The following is a 17,633-nucleotide window of genomic DNA, read 5'->3' on the forward strand; positions in this document are numbered from 1 at the left end:
TATCCTGGGACCAGCCAGGCCGTGTGTGTTAGAGCAACCTGGAGGCTGCTCTAACTTATGAAAAGCTGCTCCTAAAACTGGGGGTGGCCGTAGTGCAGGACAGCGATCTGCTACTGTGGATCCCCCTTACTCAGGATCAAGCTGGCTTTCAGGAGCAGAGCAGCCAGAGCTGGCCATAAGTCAGGCTCCGAGAGGCCCAGGGATAGTGAGTTGTGGGAGCATGGCTGTCCTGGGTCCAAGAGAGTTGGGGATGCGGATGGGGAGTGCGGGGAGCAGGGACATCTGGGGATGGTGAATGCGAGGATCAGGGACGTCCGAGGGGGCCGGGTTTGGAGAGTGTGAAGAACGGAGACACTGCTACACTGTGGAAAGATCCCACTTCAGCTTGTCTCGTCTCTGCTGGTAGCTCCACGAATCTGGCTTTGCCTCTGACCCCGTCCTCCAGGTGAGTTGAAGAAGCCTTTGGGGCACCACCCGGACTCAGCGGGGCTCACTCTCGGCCTGGTGCAGCGAATGGCAGGAGCGGAACCTGCTGCCTCAGCACATGGGAGAGATTGAAGGAATTTGCCTCTCGCCTTGTAATTTATGCAAATAGGCTCTGTAATTAGCTGTAATTTCAAGGCACTGCTCAGTGTCTCGGGGAGGAAATGCCCCCTCGTTGATTCTCCCTCATTAACGTTATTTACTCCAGCTGGGTGGCCCTGGCAGGCTCTGAGTGCTAGGGATGGGAAAGCAACTCTGACCCCATCTCTTCTCAGTGACTCCTGGAAAAGCTCCCAGGCTGGGAGCAGGGGTATCCTCATGCCGATTGCTGACCACTGGGCTGTGTTGATCCCTGGTGCAGACCCTCTGGCTGCAAGGATGGCATTTGCCCGTGGCGTGGAGTAGTAGTGAAAGCAAAAGACACCAGGTCTGCAAACCATCATCTCCCTGGTTCCAGTGTTGCCAGGGATGACTCAGCCATTCCTGCCTCTGAACTAGAGGAGCTGAATCCCTTTCTCTGAGCACTGGTTTCGAGCCACTGCTCCTCCCCAGAGGTGGCTGCATTTCAGTAGGGCTGCATGGGCACAGTTCATGAAATGCTGTTTTATTTGGATCGGGGTGGCCCCTGGGAGAGTCCGTCAGGGGCCAGGATCCCACGGTGCTAAGTACTGGATAAACGCAGCGCAAAAAGACGGCCCCTGCCCCGGAGAGTTTACAATCTACGCAAGTTTCCAGAAGGCAATCACCACTCGCTTCTCCACTGTCTGTGCAGCTCTCATTCGGGTGTCCCTGCACTGGAGGGCTGGCACAAGCTCAGCACGTGGAACCAGGAATGCGGCCTTTCACATCCAAAAATTCTGCAGCCACTTCTCGTCGTCCCAAACCTGTATTAGGCTGCAATCCCACCAGTCAGTGCCTGTTCTTCGGGCCCAGAAGGAGCACTCCTCTGTCAGCAGCTGCTCTGTGAACTCCATCAACAACCTTGAATTGTTCTTCATTCTGTCCCTTAGCAAAGCGTCCTCAGATAAATCATCGTGTTCCCTTCGCATTGGCGTGGTGCATCCTGCCAGGCTGCAAATACAGAATGGAGAGCGGACTCCTCTGCTCTGTTCACAGCTCTGAAAGGGGGTTCAAGCAATGGACTGGGGGGTTAGGACTCCTGGGTTCTGTTTCCCACTTTGCCATAGATTCCTTGTGTGACCTAGAGCAAGCCCCTTTTCGGCTCTGTGCCTCAGTTTCCCCACCTGAAAAAGGGCATAATGACTAGAACCGGACCGGAACCGGATTTTCCGTTTTGTGGAAAATTTCATGATTTCAAATATTTTGCTGATCCAAAATGGATCAACCCCTCCTCCAAATTTCCCACACAATGAAATTCTGAAAAAAAAAAAATCTCCTTTTGGATTGACAGAAACGTTTCCTTTCGATCAAGCTGAAACATTTTGTTCGGTTTTCAACCTTTTAAAATGATTTTAAATGTATTTTTATATGAACAAGCCAGGCATTTCATTTCCCAAAGAGAACTGAGACCTCCCACAGTGAAAATGTCCAGGTGGGGCCTTTTTTAATTAAATTTTGTTGAAATCCACACACGTGGCTCGAAACGTTTTGATTGAGACTAAAATGGCCTTTTTCATCAAAACAATGACAAACTTCCAGCCAGGTCTGCTCCTGAGCCTTTCCCCCGCAGTGACCCATTGTTATGGCGCGTCTACACGGCAATGGGAGGGGGGATTGTGGCATGGGAAGACGCCCCCATTCCAGCTTTGGTCTAGCTGGTACGGCTGAAAATAGCAGTGGTGTGCCCCACAAACCCACGAAGAACCCTGGCTACGTTCTGGCATTCCAAGCCCGTGCTGCCATGTCTTCCCTGGTATTGATAGCTGAACAAGCTAGGCCAAGGCAAGCGTGGGTCTGTGGGGTTCCTCACACCAGTGCCCTGGCCCGTGCCAAGTGCCATGATGCTGCTGGCAGGGAGGGACTCATCTACCAGCACAGATCGGAGCCAGTTCCTGAGCCTTATTCCCCTCCAGCGAGAGGAAGACCTTCTCCCACTCCTCCACACCACCCTCTCCAGGGAGTGGAAGCCCCCACAGCTGCTCCCTCGAGGTGCAATCCTCTTTCCTGTGGGATCGCTGAGCTCCTTGGAGCTGTTCCCGGCCAGAACAGAGCTTCTGGGATTAAACTAAAAGCTCCTCCACAAAGGATTTGGCAAGCGCAGGGGCCTCTCCTCCTCCCTGAGACTGTCTCTCAGCACCACAAGCTGGGATCCCCCACCTGGCCCACAGCACTCTGCCCTGCACCTCCCCAGAGCAGCAAGTCCCGCGTGGATGGGAAACTCTCTGGAGTCTCTGTAGGGTGCTGGTCTAGGTATAAACAGCCCTTAGGAGAGGGCAGGGATGGCGTTAGGAATACCTATCCCTCTCTTGCTTTGGGGTCTTGTGGGCTAAGCAAAGTTCAGTGTTTGGATGGGAGAGGCCTGTGGAACTCCCAGCTGCTGGACGGGATGCTGGTGAACCTACAGATGGCGCTCTTCTCACTGCTACTGAACTCCAAGATCTAGCCCAGGTTCCTGGGGTGCATATTTTGTGTGAGACCTAAAACTGAGCCCCTGCAAAAGCGGGGATATTCAATCCCGATGTGGGTATTTGCTTCTGCCTTTGTGCATTCCCCAGCTGAGCTCCATTGGAGCTGGGACCCTTCGGAGCCGCCCGTCCGAAACTGCGGCCGTGTGTTGCAGGTGCAGCTGTTATAGTCGGCGTGCGCCTCTCCAGGAGGGGCTGCATTTCAGGGAGTGGGGAAGCGATTCTTGTACACTCCTTGAGATGAAAGGCATTTTAGAAACGCAAGGGATTAGGAGAAGAAGGCGAGTGCTCCTTTCCAGAGCCAGACTAATCCCTTCTACAGGCCATGTAATTTAGTGTCTGCAATTCAACCTCCATACCTTCCCACACCTTAGCCACTGTACAGCCCCACACACCTTCAGCGATGCGTGACACATGGCCACGCCTAGTCCCCATCACGTCCAGGGCACTTAACGAACGCTGTTCCCTTGCTTCAGCTGCCCAGGCAGCCAAGAACTAAACTGGGGGCTGAAACTGAAACCAGGAGACAGCATGCCAGATTGTGATGTGAGAGCCATGTAAATCGGGGAAACTCCCAGGGGATTAACGTGGCGTAAGAGTCAAAGCAGCCCTATATTTCCTACTTGCGCTTGATGTCGTTATTTATATTATAGTAGGGCCTAAAGGCTCCAGCCAAGGCTGGGACCCAGTTGTGCTAGTAGGAGACATTCATTCTTAGAATCATAGAATCTCAGGATTGGAAGGGACCTCAGGAGGTCATCTAGTCCAACCCCCTGCTCAAAGCAGGGCCAATCCCCAATTTTTGCCCCAGATCCCTAAATGGCCCCCTCAAGGATTGAACTCACAACCCTGGGTTTAGCAGGCCAATGCTCAAACCACTGAGCTATCCCTCCCCCCCCCCCCAAAAAAAAAATAATATAGAATTCCTCTGTGTGAGCAATTCATTTGCTGCTAATACTGCCCCAAAGGGTCCAAATAGACAAGGGCTGGGAGGGGGAGAGAGTGACTTGCTCATGATTGTCCACTGGCAGAGCTGGGAAGAGAACCCAGGAGTCCTGCATCCCAGCCCAGTGGGCCATACGTCTAGAGGGGCATAGCCCCTGGCGAGGTATGGTAAACAAATTCCCCATTTTCAGCCTCAGGAACCGCACAGTGAAAGGGTTAATCCTGAAATTCCCCTCCATGCAGGAACAGAGTGACCCCTGGGCCAGGTCTGAGTGCCAACCTGAGCCTTGCCTGAGCTTTGGATGGGGACAGTCGCCCGCTGCCTGTCCTTTCCCATTACTGACACATCTCAGGGGGTTCCACAGAGCGGCTGGGCCTCCTGGCTGCAGATCTGTCACCAGTTCACAGGAATCGACAGCCTTTCATCTTCCCATGGGGTTCCCTGGGAACCATCTTTTTCATGTTAGAAGCCAGCGCTGGGTTACCTACATGGGAGGAGAACACCAAGGTCTGGTGCTTCTGGGATGCATGAAAGGGCTTGATTCCTAGCTACAGATCCACACCAGAGCCTATCCCCGCAGCAGCGGGATTTCCAGGACATCAAGAGTTATTGATGCTGGAGTTTAGGATTTATTAGACTGCAAGATCTTTGGGGCAGAGGCTGTGTGCAGGGCTGACGAAAGGAGGGAATAAGGGGGGACAATTGTACTGGGGCCCTGAGCTCAGAGCTCCCCCGCCCCCAAATCTGTAGCGTCTGTGTAAATAAAGTGAAATGGGAGAGCATGGGGCCCCAGAAAACTAGACGTAGTGGGGCCCCAAATTTCTCTCTACAGGCCTGGCTCTCTGTGTGTGTGTGTGTGAGAGAGAGAGAGAGACTGGAAGGCACCTCGAGAAGTCATCTAGTCTGGTCCCCTGCACTCATGCCAGAACTAAGTGTGATCTAGACCAGAGGTGGGCAAACTATGGCCCGTGGGCCACATCCAGCCAGCAGGACTGTCCTGCCCGGCCCTTGAGCTCCCAGCCGGGGAGGCTAGCCCCTGACCCCTCCCCTGCTGTCCCCCCTCCCCTCGCAGCCTCAGTACGCCACACCGCCAGCGATCTGAGCGGCATGGTAAGGGGGTGGGGAGCAGGGGGGTTGGATAAGGGGCAGGGGGTCCCGGGAGGGAGAGGTCAGGGGACAAGGAGCAGGGGGGTTGGATGGGTTGGGGGTTCTGGGGGGGGGCCGTCAGGGGATGGAGAACAGGGCAGGTTGGATAGGCATGGGAGTCCCGGGGGGCCTGTTGGGGGGTGGGGGTGGATGGGGGTGGGGCAGTCAGGGGACAGGGAGCAGGCAGGTTGAATAGGGGGTGGGGTTCCGGGGGATGGTTGGGGTGGGGGAGGGTCCCAGGAGGGGGTGGTCAGGGGACAAGGAGCAGGGGCGTTGGATGGGTTGGGGGTTCTGCGGGGAGGCCATCAGGGGATGGAGAACAGGGAGGGTTGGATAGGCGTGGGAGTCCCGGGGGGCTTGTCAGGGGACAGGGGACAGGGGATAGGGGGTGGGGTCCCGGGGAGTGGTTAGGGGCGGGAAGTGGGAGGAGGCAAATGGGGGCGGGGACAAGGCTGTTTGGGGGGGGCAGAACCTTCTCTACCCGGCCCTCCATACAGTTTTGCAACCCCGATGTGGCCCTCGGGCCAAAAAGTTTGCCCACCCCTGATCTAGACTGAGCTTTTAGATGCTACTCAGCAGAAATATTAAAGATGAATCGGTGCTATCTGTCTCAGTGTGCTCGGCACTTCAGAGTACAAACAGAAGGCCATGGTGATGGTCCCTGCTACAAAGCGCTCCCAGTCTATTGGTCTAATGAGAGACACGCGCTGTTTGTATTCCATAAAGACAGGATGCTCTGGGCAGCTCGGAGGTAGGCTGGAGGAGTGAAGCTGACCCTCCATTAATTGGAAGTCATAAAAACATAAGAACGGCCACAGTGGGTCAGACCAAAGGTCCATCTAGCCCAGTGTCCTGTCTGCGGACAATGGCCAGTGCCAGGTGCCCCTGAGGGAATGAACAGAACCGGGAATCATCAAGCGATCCATCCCCTGTCACCCATTCTGGCAAACAGAGGCTAGGGACACCATCCCTGCCCATCCTGGCGAATAGCCATCGATGGACCTATCCTCCAGGAACTTATCTAGTTCTTTCTTGAACCCTGTTATAGTCTGGTTACAGTCTGCTCTCTGCCCTCTAGTGCTCTTCCTCCCAAAGTGGATGATCCCGGTGATCAAAGAGGTCTTTTCCAGCCCAGTTGCCAGTGCTCGCCATCCTTAAACAGGGACGTTTGGAGAGGAAAGCAGGGACATGGCTGTTCATTCTATTGACATGCACCAGCCGGTGGGCCCGGTCTGACAGATTCACAGAGTTTCAGGCCAGAAGGGACCATTAGGTCATTGAGTCTGATCTCGTGTATAGCACAGGCCAGACAACTTCACCCACTTACCCCTGCCTGGAGCCCCGCGAGTGTTTGACAAGCACTCATGGAAGTCAATGGAAAGACCCTGGCTGACCTCCGTGAGCTTTGATCAGGGCCCAGGAATGGTCTTTGGAGGGGCGGGGTACGGAATGGCCAATATTCCTGACCACAGAGACTTGTCCCTCCTAAATCAGGACGCCTGATTTGCAGGTGCCTCTCAGTGCTATGACCCACAAACAGCCAATACGGCCCCCTTGCTGAGATGTATCCCAACCAAGGGCTTTGCATTGCATCTACCGCCAGTGGGTTCTGCGGGAGATGGGAGGAGGGCTGGTGAAAGGACAGGGTGTGCGCCCTTGTATTCAAATGGCAACGTCCTTCTGTGTCCACAAACTCAATCAACAAAGTTCAGAGAGGGAAGAGGTCTCTCCAGTTCGCAGTGCCCTCCCGTGACCTCCGGGTGACCCAGAGCAGGGTTTGGAATGGGGTCAGCCGTGTTTCGCTTTGGGGCTTTCTCCAGAATCCGCCAGGAATGACAGTAGCTGTCAGGCGTGCACCATGGGTCTAATCTAGCCATCTGATCTCCCTGAGCTACCTCTTTTACTTGATCTCTCAGATCTCTCTCTGTTTGCCTCATCTATTCTCATGTACTCATTTATCTATCTGGCCCCCTGCACACCTATCTAGCTATCCGTCCCCAAGCACCCACATCTATCTATCTATCTATCTATCTATCTATCCTTTACACTGGTCCCTCTTCTTTGCCTCCAGCCATCCATCTATCTGTCCCCAGGCACCCACACCTATCTAGCCCCATGCCCATCTATCTATCCATCCCCATGTACCCATATCCATCCCTCCCTCCCTTCCCTGTCTCTCTTTTTACAGGTGTGCTGAGCAGGCTGCCCTGCCAACAGAAAGGGCTGGGTCCCTGCTAAGAAACGCTGGCTCTCTACTAGACAGGGAGGCGATAGACCAGCCCGGCATCCAGTGGCCACCCCTCCAGAGGCGCTAAGAATCAGGCCTGACTCTAGTTACCACCCCAAGCGCCCCAGAGCCGGCGGGTCCCGGCGGGTCCGGCTGGGGTGGGTGGCCAAAGCACGTGCTCGTCGCCCTGCCCGCGATCCGGCCCGTGGAGCGAGCCCAGCGCTGGGGCCGGTCTCTCCCCTGTGACCGCCCTGCGTGTGGGCTGCCGGCCGGCCGGAGCCGGGTGACAGCGGCGCCGGCCCTGCCGGGAAGGGTTAAAAGCCGCCGGGGCAGGTAGGTGGGCGGAGCCGGGCCGGGAGGGAAGCGGAGCCGAGCCGAGCCGAGCGCGGCGGTGAGTCAGGGCGGGTTCGCTCCGCTCACCTGCGCTCGCTCGCTCCGCACGGGCTGCGGGGACCGGCAGCGGCCGAGGGGCTCTGCCCGAGGGGCGGGCGAACGGACGGGCCGGGCGCCCCGATGAGGACGGCTCCGCGGGGAGATCGCGGCACCCCCGGGCCCCGCTGAACCCGCAGGTAGCTGGGCTTCGTGGGTCGGCCCCGGGGCGCGCTCCCCACGGATGCTAACGCGGGTGGGCGGGGGTGCAGCGGTCCGCGGCGCTGGCGCTTGGGGGGCAGCGATCTTGGCCCCCCAGCAGGTGTGGTCCAGGGGCGCTCAGCGCCCCCGGGAGCCGGGTGGGCAGAGGCCTCGGGACCGGCTCCTTCCGTCTCCCGTCGTGGGGCACCTGCTGCTGAAGTCCCGGCCCCGGGAGCTGCTGCTTCCCCGGCCAGCTGGCCCGGCTCGCTCCTGCGGGGGTGGGAGAAGGGGCGCGGGGCCCCCGGGTGAGCCACCGGCCCCGCACACGGCGGTAGCTACGCCAGGGCAGACCCCGCAATGCACGGGGAGCCGGGGTGCAACTTGGGGTTTGCTGGAGAGTGAGTCGCTCCGGGTGGGGGGGGAAGATCTGGAGTGGGACAAGCTCCCCCAGGCCAGGTAGAGCCTCCGAGGGCCTCTCCTCTCTGGAAGCTAAGGGGGCATTGCTGGGGCTCAGGGTGTCCCGCAGAGGCGGCTGCGGGCTGGGGCTGGCTGGTATTAACTCAATCCAGCCTCCGGTCTGAGCTGGCAGGATTGGGCCCAATCCAGCCCCCCCCTCCCCCGCCCCACACACGCACTGAAGATTGTGGTTGACTTCAATGAGGGCTGGATCGGACCCCTGGCCTGGATCGATGGAAGGGGAGATGATCTTGGCTCCCTGCCACCCCCATCTTCAAAGCCGGTCACCTGCAGCTTGTTGTTGGTTTCTGGCCTCGTGTGAAGTGCTCTGCGCTCAGGACGGGCAGCCAAAGATTGCCCAGTTCCAGTCCCGTCCCAGCCCAGCCGAGGCGCGGCTCTGTGCCTCAGTTTCCCCACTTATAAAATGGTGCTCGTGCCTCTTAGACTTTCCTCAGGGGGTGCAGGGGAGGAGGCTTGAGGGGTTTATTAGCAGAGCTGGTCAGGAATTTGTCAACACTTTTTTTTCTTCTGGAAACTGTTGACCTGTCAAACCCCAAAGTGCTCACCAGACCTGGCTGGTTTTGATGAATTTCCTGTGTTGAAAACCGATTTGGAGGTCTAATTTTTGGAAATGGTGGCGTTTTCTGAATGAACCCGCTCCTGGCTTTGGCTCAAAGAGCGATTTTATTTCAAAAATATGTGCTAAGTTAAAGTAATCTTTATAAAGCTGAAACTGAAACCAAACTTTTCAAAATGACTGACCTGTCCCGTGTGTTCACAAAAAGTGTCAAGATTTCAACGTTTTGTTCTGACTGGGGATGGGGGAAAATGTTTCTAACTCTCCTGGGGTAAGAAGTCTGGTCCCCTCCCTGCCCCACTGATTAGTCTGTATCGCACACTGGGGACGCAAAGCCAGGATCAGAGGCCATGTGTTAGTGACCTGGCCAGGAGGGTGGGGGCTCTGCTTTGTTAACCAAGGGTAGAACTGGAAGGAGGGTCTGATTTCCCCGCAGTCACGCTGGTGTCAATCCAGAATGACTCCCGGGAAATCAGGGGGATTATTCCGCCTCTGTGCGTGTGTCACTGAGGTGACAAGTTGCCCCCAGGTGTGACATCCACCATTCTAGAGAGAGCTGGTACAGGAAGAGTCCTTGGTTTGCCTTATGCCTGCGCTGGGTCCTTGGCATGGGGATTAGACCGCTCCCTATGTCCCCCAAACCCCCTTATGCTGAAACTGGCCACACAGAGTCCTAGCCTGGTCCTAAGTGAGATCGGGCCCTTTCATGGCTTCTTAAGCAGTTTTACCATGCGGCGTTCCACCTGGCTTTGATGGCCCCTGTGTTCAGTTCTCCCCCAGACACTGCTACCCTTTGGCGTTAACCGGAGCCCCGTGCTGGCAGGGCTTGGCCTGTTGGTGATCGCTCTGGATCCCGGCAGGAGCCATCCCCGGGGATCTGGGAAGCCGCGTTTGTGGAGGCTGTGTGTATGTATGCGACTTACAGGGGAGGGGTGTCGGAGCCTGTCTGAGTCCAGCAGGAAAGAGCCATTGAATTGCACATTTTACCAGGGAGGGAGGCCGGGGTGGGCCCTGCAGAGCTGGGCACTGAGCCCTCCGAAGGGCTGCTTGGTCAAATCTGTTTATGCCATGGGGGAAGGGACCTTGGCCTGTGACTCCGAGTGGAGAGGGCACCACATCTGTTCCTGCCCCCAGCTGCTGGCCCGCTGTGGGGTTAAGTAGGCTTGGCAAGGGAGTCCAGCAATTGTTTGCAGGTCTTCTCCTGAGAGACCCCACGTGCCCTCAAGTGGCTACTGATGTCCGAGAGACCTGAGGGCCCTCAGCACCATTCAGGATGGGGCTTAGGGCAACTCGGTGGTTGAAACGTTCAGTGCCGGGGTGGGATCTTCTTTCTCTCCTGATTTACCCCCAGCATGGTGTTAACCCTTTACACACCCCTCCCCATCAGCAGCTGGACCTGCTCAGTTCTATGGAAGCCAGCCTAGATCATATCGGCATCCTGGGCACCTTCCCAGCCGGCTCCTTGGTTGGTTCCCTCCCCCCGTCTTTGCTTTTTCTAGGCATTGTTGCCTCCCCATCCCTGGTGGTGGAAGGTCCATGGAGCCTTTGTCCAGGAGATCAGCTTCACCTAAGCAAGCTAAACCCTGTTCTGTAGGGCCCTGTCTGGCCTCAAGCGTGCTGACAGCAGCTTCTGGGCCTGGCTGTAGTTAGCAGGGCTTTAGTGCAGTTTCCCTGTCCATGCTGGACTGGAGGAATGGGGTGGGAAGAGTTACTCTTTAAGCCACTCTGCCAGCGAGGATCATGTGCTGGGGCCCCACCCTCTCACGCGACCTGGTCGGAGGGGTGGGGTTGTGACTTTTGTTGGGTGTGGACATACAGTCACCCTATGCTGTAAGTGTGTTTCAAACCTGGTCCAGAGCCTTAGCATGGTCAGCGTCATGGAGCCTTTGGGTAAGGAGCTAAAGATGGCATTGGAGCAATGCCCTCTGGGAGGGCATTCCACGCCCAGCTCCACCTCCTCGCCAAAATGTGGGGGAAAGAATGTTCTTAGGGTAAGGCTGATGAAGAATTGGACTCACTTCTGAACCCTAGAGTTTGTGCGTAGGCAGAGAATTGGATTTGGTGTCCTGAGTCCAACTATACCAGGAACCTATTTGCTCAGCCAGGCACCGTCAGTGTGAACTCTAGTCAGTTTCTGAAGCTGAAACAAAAATAACTTCAGGTTTTGGGCCTGTGCCCATCTGGCTGTCTGTACAATAATTGCTCTCCCCCTCTCCTGTTGGGATGAGAGAGACCCACACAAACTAAGAGGGGAAATTGACTAGCCAGGGGGAAGCCATGAAACTGACTCGACACAAAGTTAAAGAGGCTGTAAACAAACAAGGGAAAAACCGGAGCAATGTATTTTCTCCTCTGATCTCTGTCACATCCATCTGCTCGGATGGCCCTGAGTGTCCCCCACTGGAGAGTGAGTGCTATAAATCCTTCTCTGTGCCAATCCCCAGACACTGTCCAACTATTTCAGCTCCCTAGCTAGAGAGGCCTGTCTCTAGTAGATCCTGCTTCTAGCTCGGGAGGTCACTGGTTCAGTACCTAGTGTTTTGGCCAACTCTCACATCAGCACATTTCCCCCCCCCCCCCGGGGCATTACTTATAACAATGGGGCAGGGGGCGGGGGTGGGAAAGCTTTCCCATGGTGTGGTTTTCTTTTGTTTTGTTTTTAATTGAGTTTGGGTGTCCCTATTAACACTACTGAGGGTCCTTTCGGTGAGAGGATCTGTGGGGGACAATGCATGAGAAAGGGGATAGAAAACTCCCATCAGCTGTGCTGGTGTCATGGGGAAAGTTCAGGATGCTAGTAGCAACCATTTCTGGAGCTGCACCGTTCTTGATCTCTTTACACCTGGGGCTGGCGCACACATCCTCTTTCCAGGACACCTTCTCTTGGTGTGTCTGTGGATTTTTCTCCATGCTTTCCTGCTGTCAGGGCTGCCTTTGCCCTATTCTCTCACCCCCCCACCCCTACCCCTCCATGTCATCTTATGTGCAAATCAGCATGTATTTGTCCGCAACAATGCAGGGCAGGGTAGGGGGAAGTGGGGAGAGCAGTGTGTTAGGCCGAGAAGGGGAGAGAGTAAGGTGAATGGACCTTTTGGTTTCCCTTGGTTCTGTCCAAATGGAGTCAGGATTTTCTAGCATCCCATGGCCTGAGGGTGAGGAAGCAACTCTGCAGAGAGGATTCTCCTGTGTGGTGCTGGGCTGCCTGGATTGGCTCTCCAGCGAATGGTCATTAGCAGGAAGATGAGGAAGGTTATGGGGGGCCTGGGAGTGTGCATGTGGGCAGGACGAATGGAGAGCTGCCAAGCGGGGGAGAGATGGGGTACAGGGTACCAAGGCCAAGCAAGACTCCTGGGGGCAGGAGACAATTAGAGCAAAGCGAGGGCTGTGCCCCAAGGAAGAGGCTGGGTACCGCTCCTGGTGGAAACTTGGGGGTGGGGAGCTAGTCCTGACAGGTGGATTTCGACATTGGGGTGGGGCGCCTCGCCCCAATGGGGTTTCCGCAGCTCGGCAGGGTGAGTCACTGGCTGGGATCCTGAGAAACAAATGGGGATCCCGTGGGACCCAATGCAGGCCCTGAACCCTGATCTCAGCTGCTGTGGTGCCCGGCAGGGCTGGCTGGTGCCTCCAGCCCCGGGACAGTCAGATAGGCCCTGAGCGAGCTGCTGAAAGGGGAGCTGACGTGGTTACAGGGAGGACAGGACTCCTGCCCCCCCTATCATCTGGGGCAGTGGGAGCTGTAGGCTCTGTGTCCCCGCTGCCTGGGATCACTACTTTGTTGCAGTGGTTGCCCCGGGGCAGCGAATGGTGCTGTGGGGGCACTGGCTGCAGTTTAACAATCCTCTCGATTCCCGGTTGACTTTCCAGACCCTGATGAATTTCAGGGCACTGGCTGCCCAGAGATCTGCCCATGGGGTGTTAAACTGACCCCTTAACTCCCCAGTGCCACCGTCAGGACCCCAGGCTCCTGCTCGTTACCCCGGCACTGTTGCCCAGACGGACCCCAGGCTGCCTTCTGCGTCCCTGCTGCAGCCCCCAGTCTACTAGTGCAGTGGGGAAGGGAGAGGGAACTCGGGGGGGGGGGGGGGTGACAAGCAGCGGCCTCTGGTGAAGGGTTCTAAACCACTGCACAGATCTCTCCTGACCAGCAGTCGGACGGCCCACGGCTGTTGAGCGCTGAAGGACCGCTGACGCCAGAGCAAAGGCAACTGGCCTGCCTCATGTGAGAGGATGGATGGCCCAATGGTTAGGGCGTTAGGCGACCCTGGTTCACTTCTCTGCTCTGGGGCAGGCTTCCTGTGCAGGCAAGTCACTAAATCTCTCTGTCCTGCAATTGCCCCTCGCAGGGGTGTTCTCGGGATAAATGTGTTGGACTGTGAAATGCTCCGGTCGTACAGTGGCCAGAGAAGTATGTGAGAGAGAGCTGAGGCCTGTGAAATGCCTGTGGGCTGGATGCAGCGCTCATGCCAATATCGCTATGCTGGCATCTGGCTGCATGGAGTTAGGTTGGTGCTGGAGAACAGTTGAGCTCCAGGTTGGACCAACCCTGTGGAACTGTCCCCTAGAAGGAGCTGGTGTCCCTCCCTCCCTCCCTGGGATTAGCTGTACGGAAGGGAAAGGGAGGAGGCCATGCCCCAAGATTCAGGTCACGGCCCTGTATATTCTGCAGCAAAGGCTAACCTACATTCTGGCGGCCTCCTTGTGAGTGATGCAATGCAGTGATGTTCTGTTCTGTGGGACAGCTGAGCTCCTCTTTACATCTACTGCTAACCCGGCATCATCCCAGTCCCCTTAGCACTTCCCCATTGTCCCTTTGCTGCACATCACAACCTGTCAGCTGGGGCAGCGCTCAGAAGCTTCAAAAGACAGAGCCAGGACCACTTGAGCTACGAAGACCCATGGCAGTATTGGGTCTATGGCACACGGCTGAGCAATTCTGATATCCATCCAGTAGGTCAATGGGCCAGCTGACAATTGTTTATACTTCAGTCAGGGACTCGGCCCTCCCCCATAAGAGGGCGGGGGCCTCGTCTGCCTGGGGAGACCCCAGCATTTGTATCCTGAGCGATGGAGCCTCGCTGTCCGGCGCTTGCAGTTTCAGGGCTAGTCACAAGGGTCAGTGAGGAATCCCCTCTGCTTTTCCTTGTGCACGGCACTGCACGACTTGCCAGCCGCCTTATGGAGGGCGGGGATGGGGGCAAGGTTTGGCTTGCTTTGGATTGGCCGCTGCCCCAGGCAGGATACCTCGATGGGCCAACTCCTAGGGATGGTCCAGACCTGACCGACCAGCTCCTGTGTTCTTAAGCGCCACTCCCGCGGGGATGGGCCCAACGAGCCGAGCAGGGCCGCAGGCCCGTTCCGGGGCCCTCTACGGAGCCATGCGAACAAGGCTATAAATATCCCATCCGGTGTCCCCACACCCCTGCCACCCCAGGCCCAGCTCAGAGGTGCTCCAGAATGCAGCTGGAGCCTCTTTCATCCAGCAGCGCAGACAATCAGACAGTAATTACTGTAATCCACCTTCCAGAAGCTGCCTATTAGAGGGGCCTGTCTCCGAGGGCCTTTTAGGAACAGAGACTAAACTATACTTAAATCTGCAACCCCCCCACCTCCTTTTTTAGGAGCCTCTAAAATACCTTCAAAAACATCCTGGCCATCTGGACAGTGCACAGAGCTGCTAAGGGAAGATGCAGAGCTGAGATGCTGTTCAGGACCATACGGGGCTGGGCAGCTCGGGGGCTCTGTGGACCGAGGGGAGCTGTAAGGGGATAGGGAGCAGCATCCGATCTATCCTCCAGGGTGTCTGGCGCTTCCGGATCCTTGGCGCCACCTGCCGTGTGTTTCACAGCCAGAGCCCACTGAAATCAACCTGAGCTTTTCCACTGACTCCAACAGGATGATGAGGGTGAAAAGCTCATGTTCTGTCCTGTCCACCTCTCCTTCCCTGGTTCAATGACCCAACTAGACCGCCTCCCAGCTGGAGGGCATCAGCCCTTAGGGCTAGGGTCGGGGGCAAGGGATGGGGACTCGGAGATCTGGGTTCTATTCCTAGCTCTGCCACTGGCCTTCAGTAAGTCACTACCCTTCTTTATGCCTCCATTTCCCCATCTGTAAAATGGGGATAATGATACAGACCTTTGAGATCTACTGATTGAAAAACTCCCTAGACAAGTGCCTTAGGCTGTAAGCTCCTTGGGATAAGAACCATCTTTTATGGTCTGTGTTTGTACAGCACCTAGCGCCACACAGTCCAGAGCTCCTAGGGGCTACGGGAATACAAATAATATGTAAAACCAAGGTCTTGTGGTTGTCCTGGTGTCCTCTGTCAGGTTTCTGGGAGGGTGGTGGCGCAGCCATATGAGAAAGGAGCAGGCTCTGGGCCAGATTCATCCTGGATGCAAATCCACTGAAATCAGTGGGGTTACATTTGGGATGCATTTGACGTCCTGTGCCGAGCTCGGTGTAGAGAGGGGCTCAGCAGGATCCCAGCCCCTGGTGAAACAATGACCTGGCCCAGACCCATCTCTAGCTCCACAGTTTAAGGGAAACTAGGGCCAGTTCCTAGGGAAAGCAGCAAAGGGTTAATTGCGTGGGAGGGGAACGAGCGTGACTCCTGTCTCAGACCCCTTCCTTTCCCTCTCTCTCTCCTGCTCCAGGTCTGCCGGAGCTGCGGCCCCGCTCTGGAGTCCGGCAATGCTCACGGCCGTCTGCGGCTCTCTTGCCAATCAGCGCTCGGAGACGCCGCGTGTCGCCTCCCCGCACTTGGACCTGCAGCCCCTGCAGCCCTACCAGCCCCACGCCAGCTCCGAGGCGGGCGGCGACTTCCCCTCCCCTCTCCAGTCCACGGAGCTCCAGCACCTGCCCTTGGTGGGCCCCGGGGTGGAGTTCGCGGCCGCCCCCGGCTACGATCTGCATGGCTCTTCGAGGCTAGACCTGGATGGTGACAGCCTGCTGGCCCCCGGCGCGTACTCCAAGCTCCTGCAGCCGCCTCCCGAAATGGCCCACCCCTATGAGCCCTGGTTCAGGCCCTCGCACCCCGGCAACGCCGCCGAGGATGGCGGCGTGAATCCCTGGTGGGACCTCCATGCCGGATCCAGCTGGATGGAGCTGTCGCCGGGTCAAGGCGGCCTCCAAGCCCCTGGCCCCGCGGGCGGACTCCAGCCGGTGCTGGGGGGGTACGGCTCCGCCGAGCCCCAGCTCTGTGGCCCGCCACACCACCTCCTGCCCTCGGCCCAGCACCTGATGGGCCAGGAAGGGCCGAAGCTGCTCGCCTCGCCTCCGGAGCCGCACGTTCTCGAGCAGGCCGTGGACGGTACCGCCAGGGCAAAGAGCTCGAGGCGCTCGGTGCCCCGGAGCGCCGGGCAGGCGGCGTGCCGCTGCCCGAACTGCCAGGAGGCCGAGAGGGTGGGGCCGTGCCCGGACGGGGCCAAGAAGAAGCATCTGCATAACTGCCACATCCCCGGCTGCGGCAAGGCCTACGCCAAGACCTCCCACCTGAAAGCCCACCTGCGTTGGCACAGCGGGGACCGGCCCTTCGTCTGCAACTGGCTCTTCTGCGGCAAGCGCTTCACCCGCTCCGACGAGCTGCAGCGGCATCTCCAGACCCACACGGGGACCAAGAAATTCACCTGCCCCGTGTGCAGCCGGGTCTTCGTGAGGAGCGACCACCTCAGCAAGCACGTGAAGACGCACGAGGGGGCCAAAGAGGGAGCGGAGGGGGAGGGCAAAGGTGGGGCAGACCCGCCGGGGAAAGGCAAGAGGGAGCCCGAGGCCGGCAGCTCCAGCCCGGTGACCCAGCCCAACTGAGCCTCTCCCCCGCACCCCCCCGCCGAGACGCCCCCTCCTCTCTCCGTCACCGCAGGATGGACGCTCCCTCCCTGACGCCGGGTCTCCCTCGGTGGGGCCGCGCTTTGGGCCGTGGCCCCGGGGCGTACGTGGTGGTGTGCTCTGAGCAAGAAGCTATTTATCCTGTAGGAGGGAAGTATGCAATCTCGGTGCGTGGGGCACGGGGCCTCTCCTCCCACGGGGGGCTGGGAGGGTCAGGCCTGGGGGCTGGTCTCCGAACCGCAAGAGGGAGGACATTAAGGGGTTAAGGGCTGGGACCTTTTTTTTTTTTTTTTTTTTTTTTCTTTTTCTTTTGAAGGATCTGAGTTGAGGCATTGTGCGGAGGGGGTGGGGGTAGGGGGCAGGAGGAGGGGGTTCCCCCATGCAAGGTGGTGGGGGGAGGGATGTCTCTGGGGTAGGCTGGGGCCTGGCACCGAGCCCTGGGTCCAGACCCTTCCCTCTGAGCAGCAAAATCCGAATCTGGAGAGCTGGGCTCTGGGCTCAGCTGGTACAGGAGGCAGGCAAGACGCTGTAACCGAGGGTGGTTTTAGGTCCCCCCAGACTCCCCCATCCACTGCCTTTCCTCTCCCCCACCCAATCACCTCCTCCCCTCCCCAGCCCGAGCATTTTCTCCCCTCTTCCCCCCACCCCCCCAACTCCTCTTCCAGCCCCACCCCGCTGCAGACTCTGCACTCCACCCTGCAAAATGACCCTCCTGGCCCGATCCCCTTTGCTCCCTGACGCCCTGCCTGGGAAGCTCCCAGAAGCCGGCTCCTGCCCTGGGGGGGTTTCGCTCATCTGGGCGGCGGAAGCTTCCCCGCT

The 17,633-nt window shown here is 57.7% G+C and overlaps 1 protein-coding gene across 1 annotated transcript; it reads left to right on the forward strand.

The window, feature by feature from the left end:
- Positions 1-15,680: 15,680 nt before the first annotated feature.
- Positions 15,681-16,793, forward strand: SP6 (Sp6 transcription factor). The gene has a single exon (XM_077806546.1). It carries the CDS (start codon positions 15,681-15,683, stop codon positions 16,791-16,793), a length of 1,113 nt encoding a protein of 370 aa, XP_077662672.1.
- Positions 16,794-17,633: the final 840 nt, after the last annotated feature.

This window comes from Eretmochelys imbricata, chromosome 27 (assembly GCF_965152235.1).
Source record: "Eretmochelys imbricata isolate rEreImb1 chromosome 27, rEreImb1.hap1, whole genome shotgun sequence".
Lineage (NCBI taxonomy): Eukaryota > Metazoa > Chordata > Testudines > Cheloniidae > Eretmochelys > Eretmochelys imbricata.

Excerpts from the sequence above, each read along its gene's own strand:
- SP6 (XM_077806546.1), top strand. The coding sequence starts at position 15,681 with ATGCTCACGGCCGTCTGCGGCTCTCTTGCCAATCAGCGCTCGGAGACG.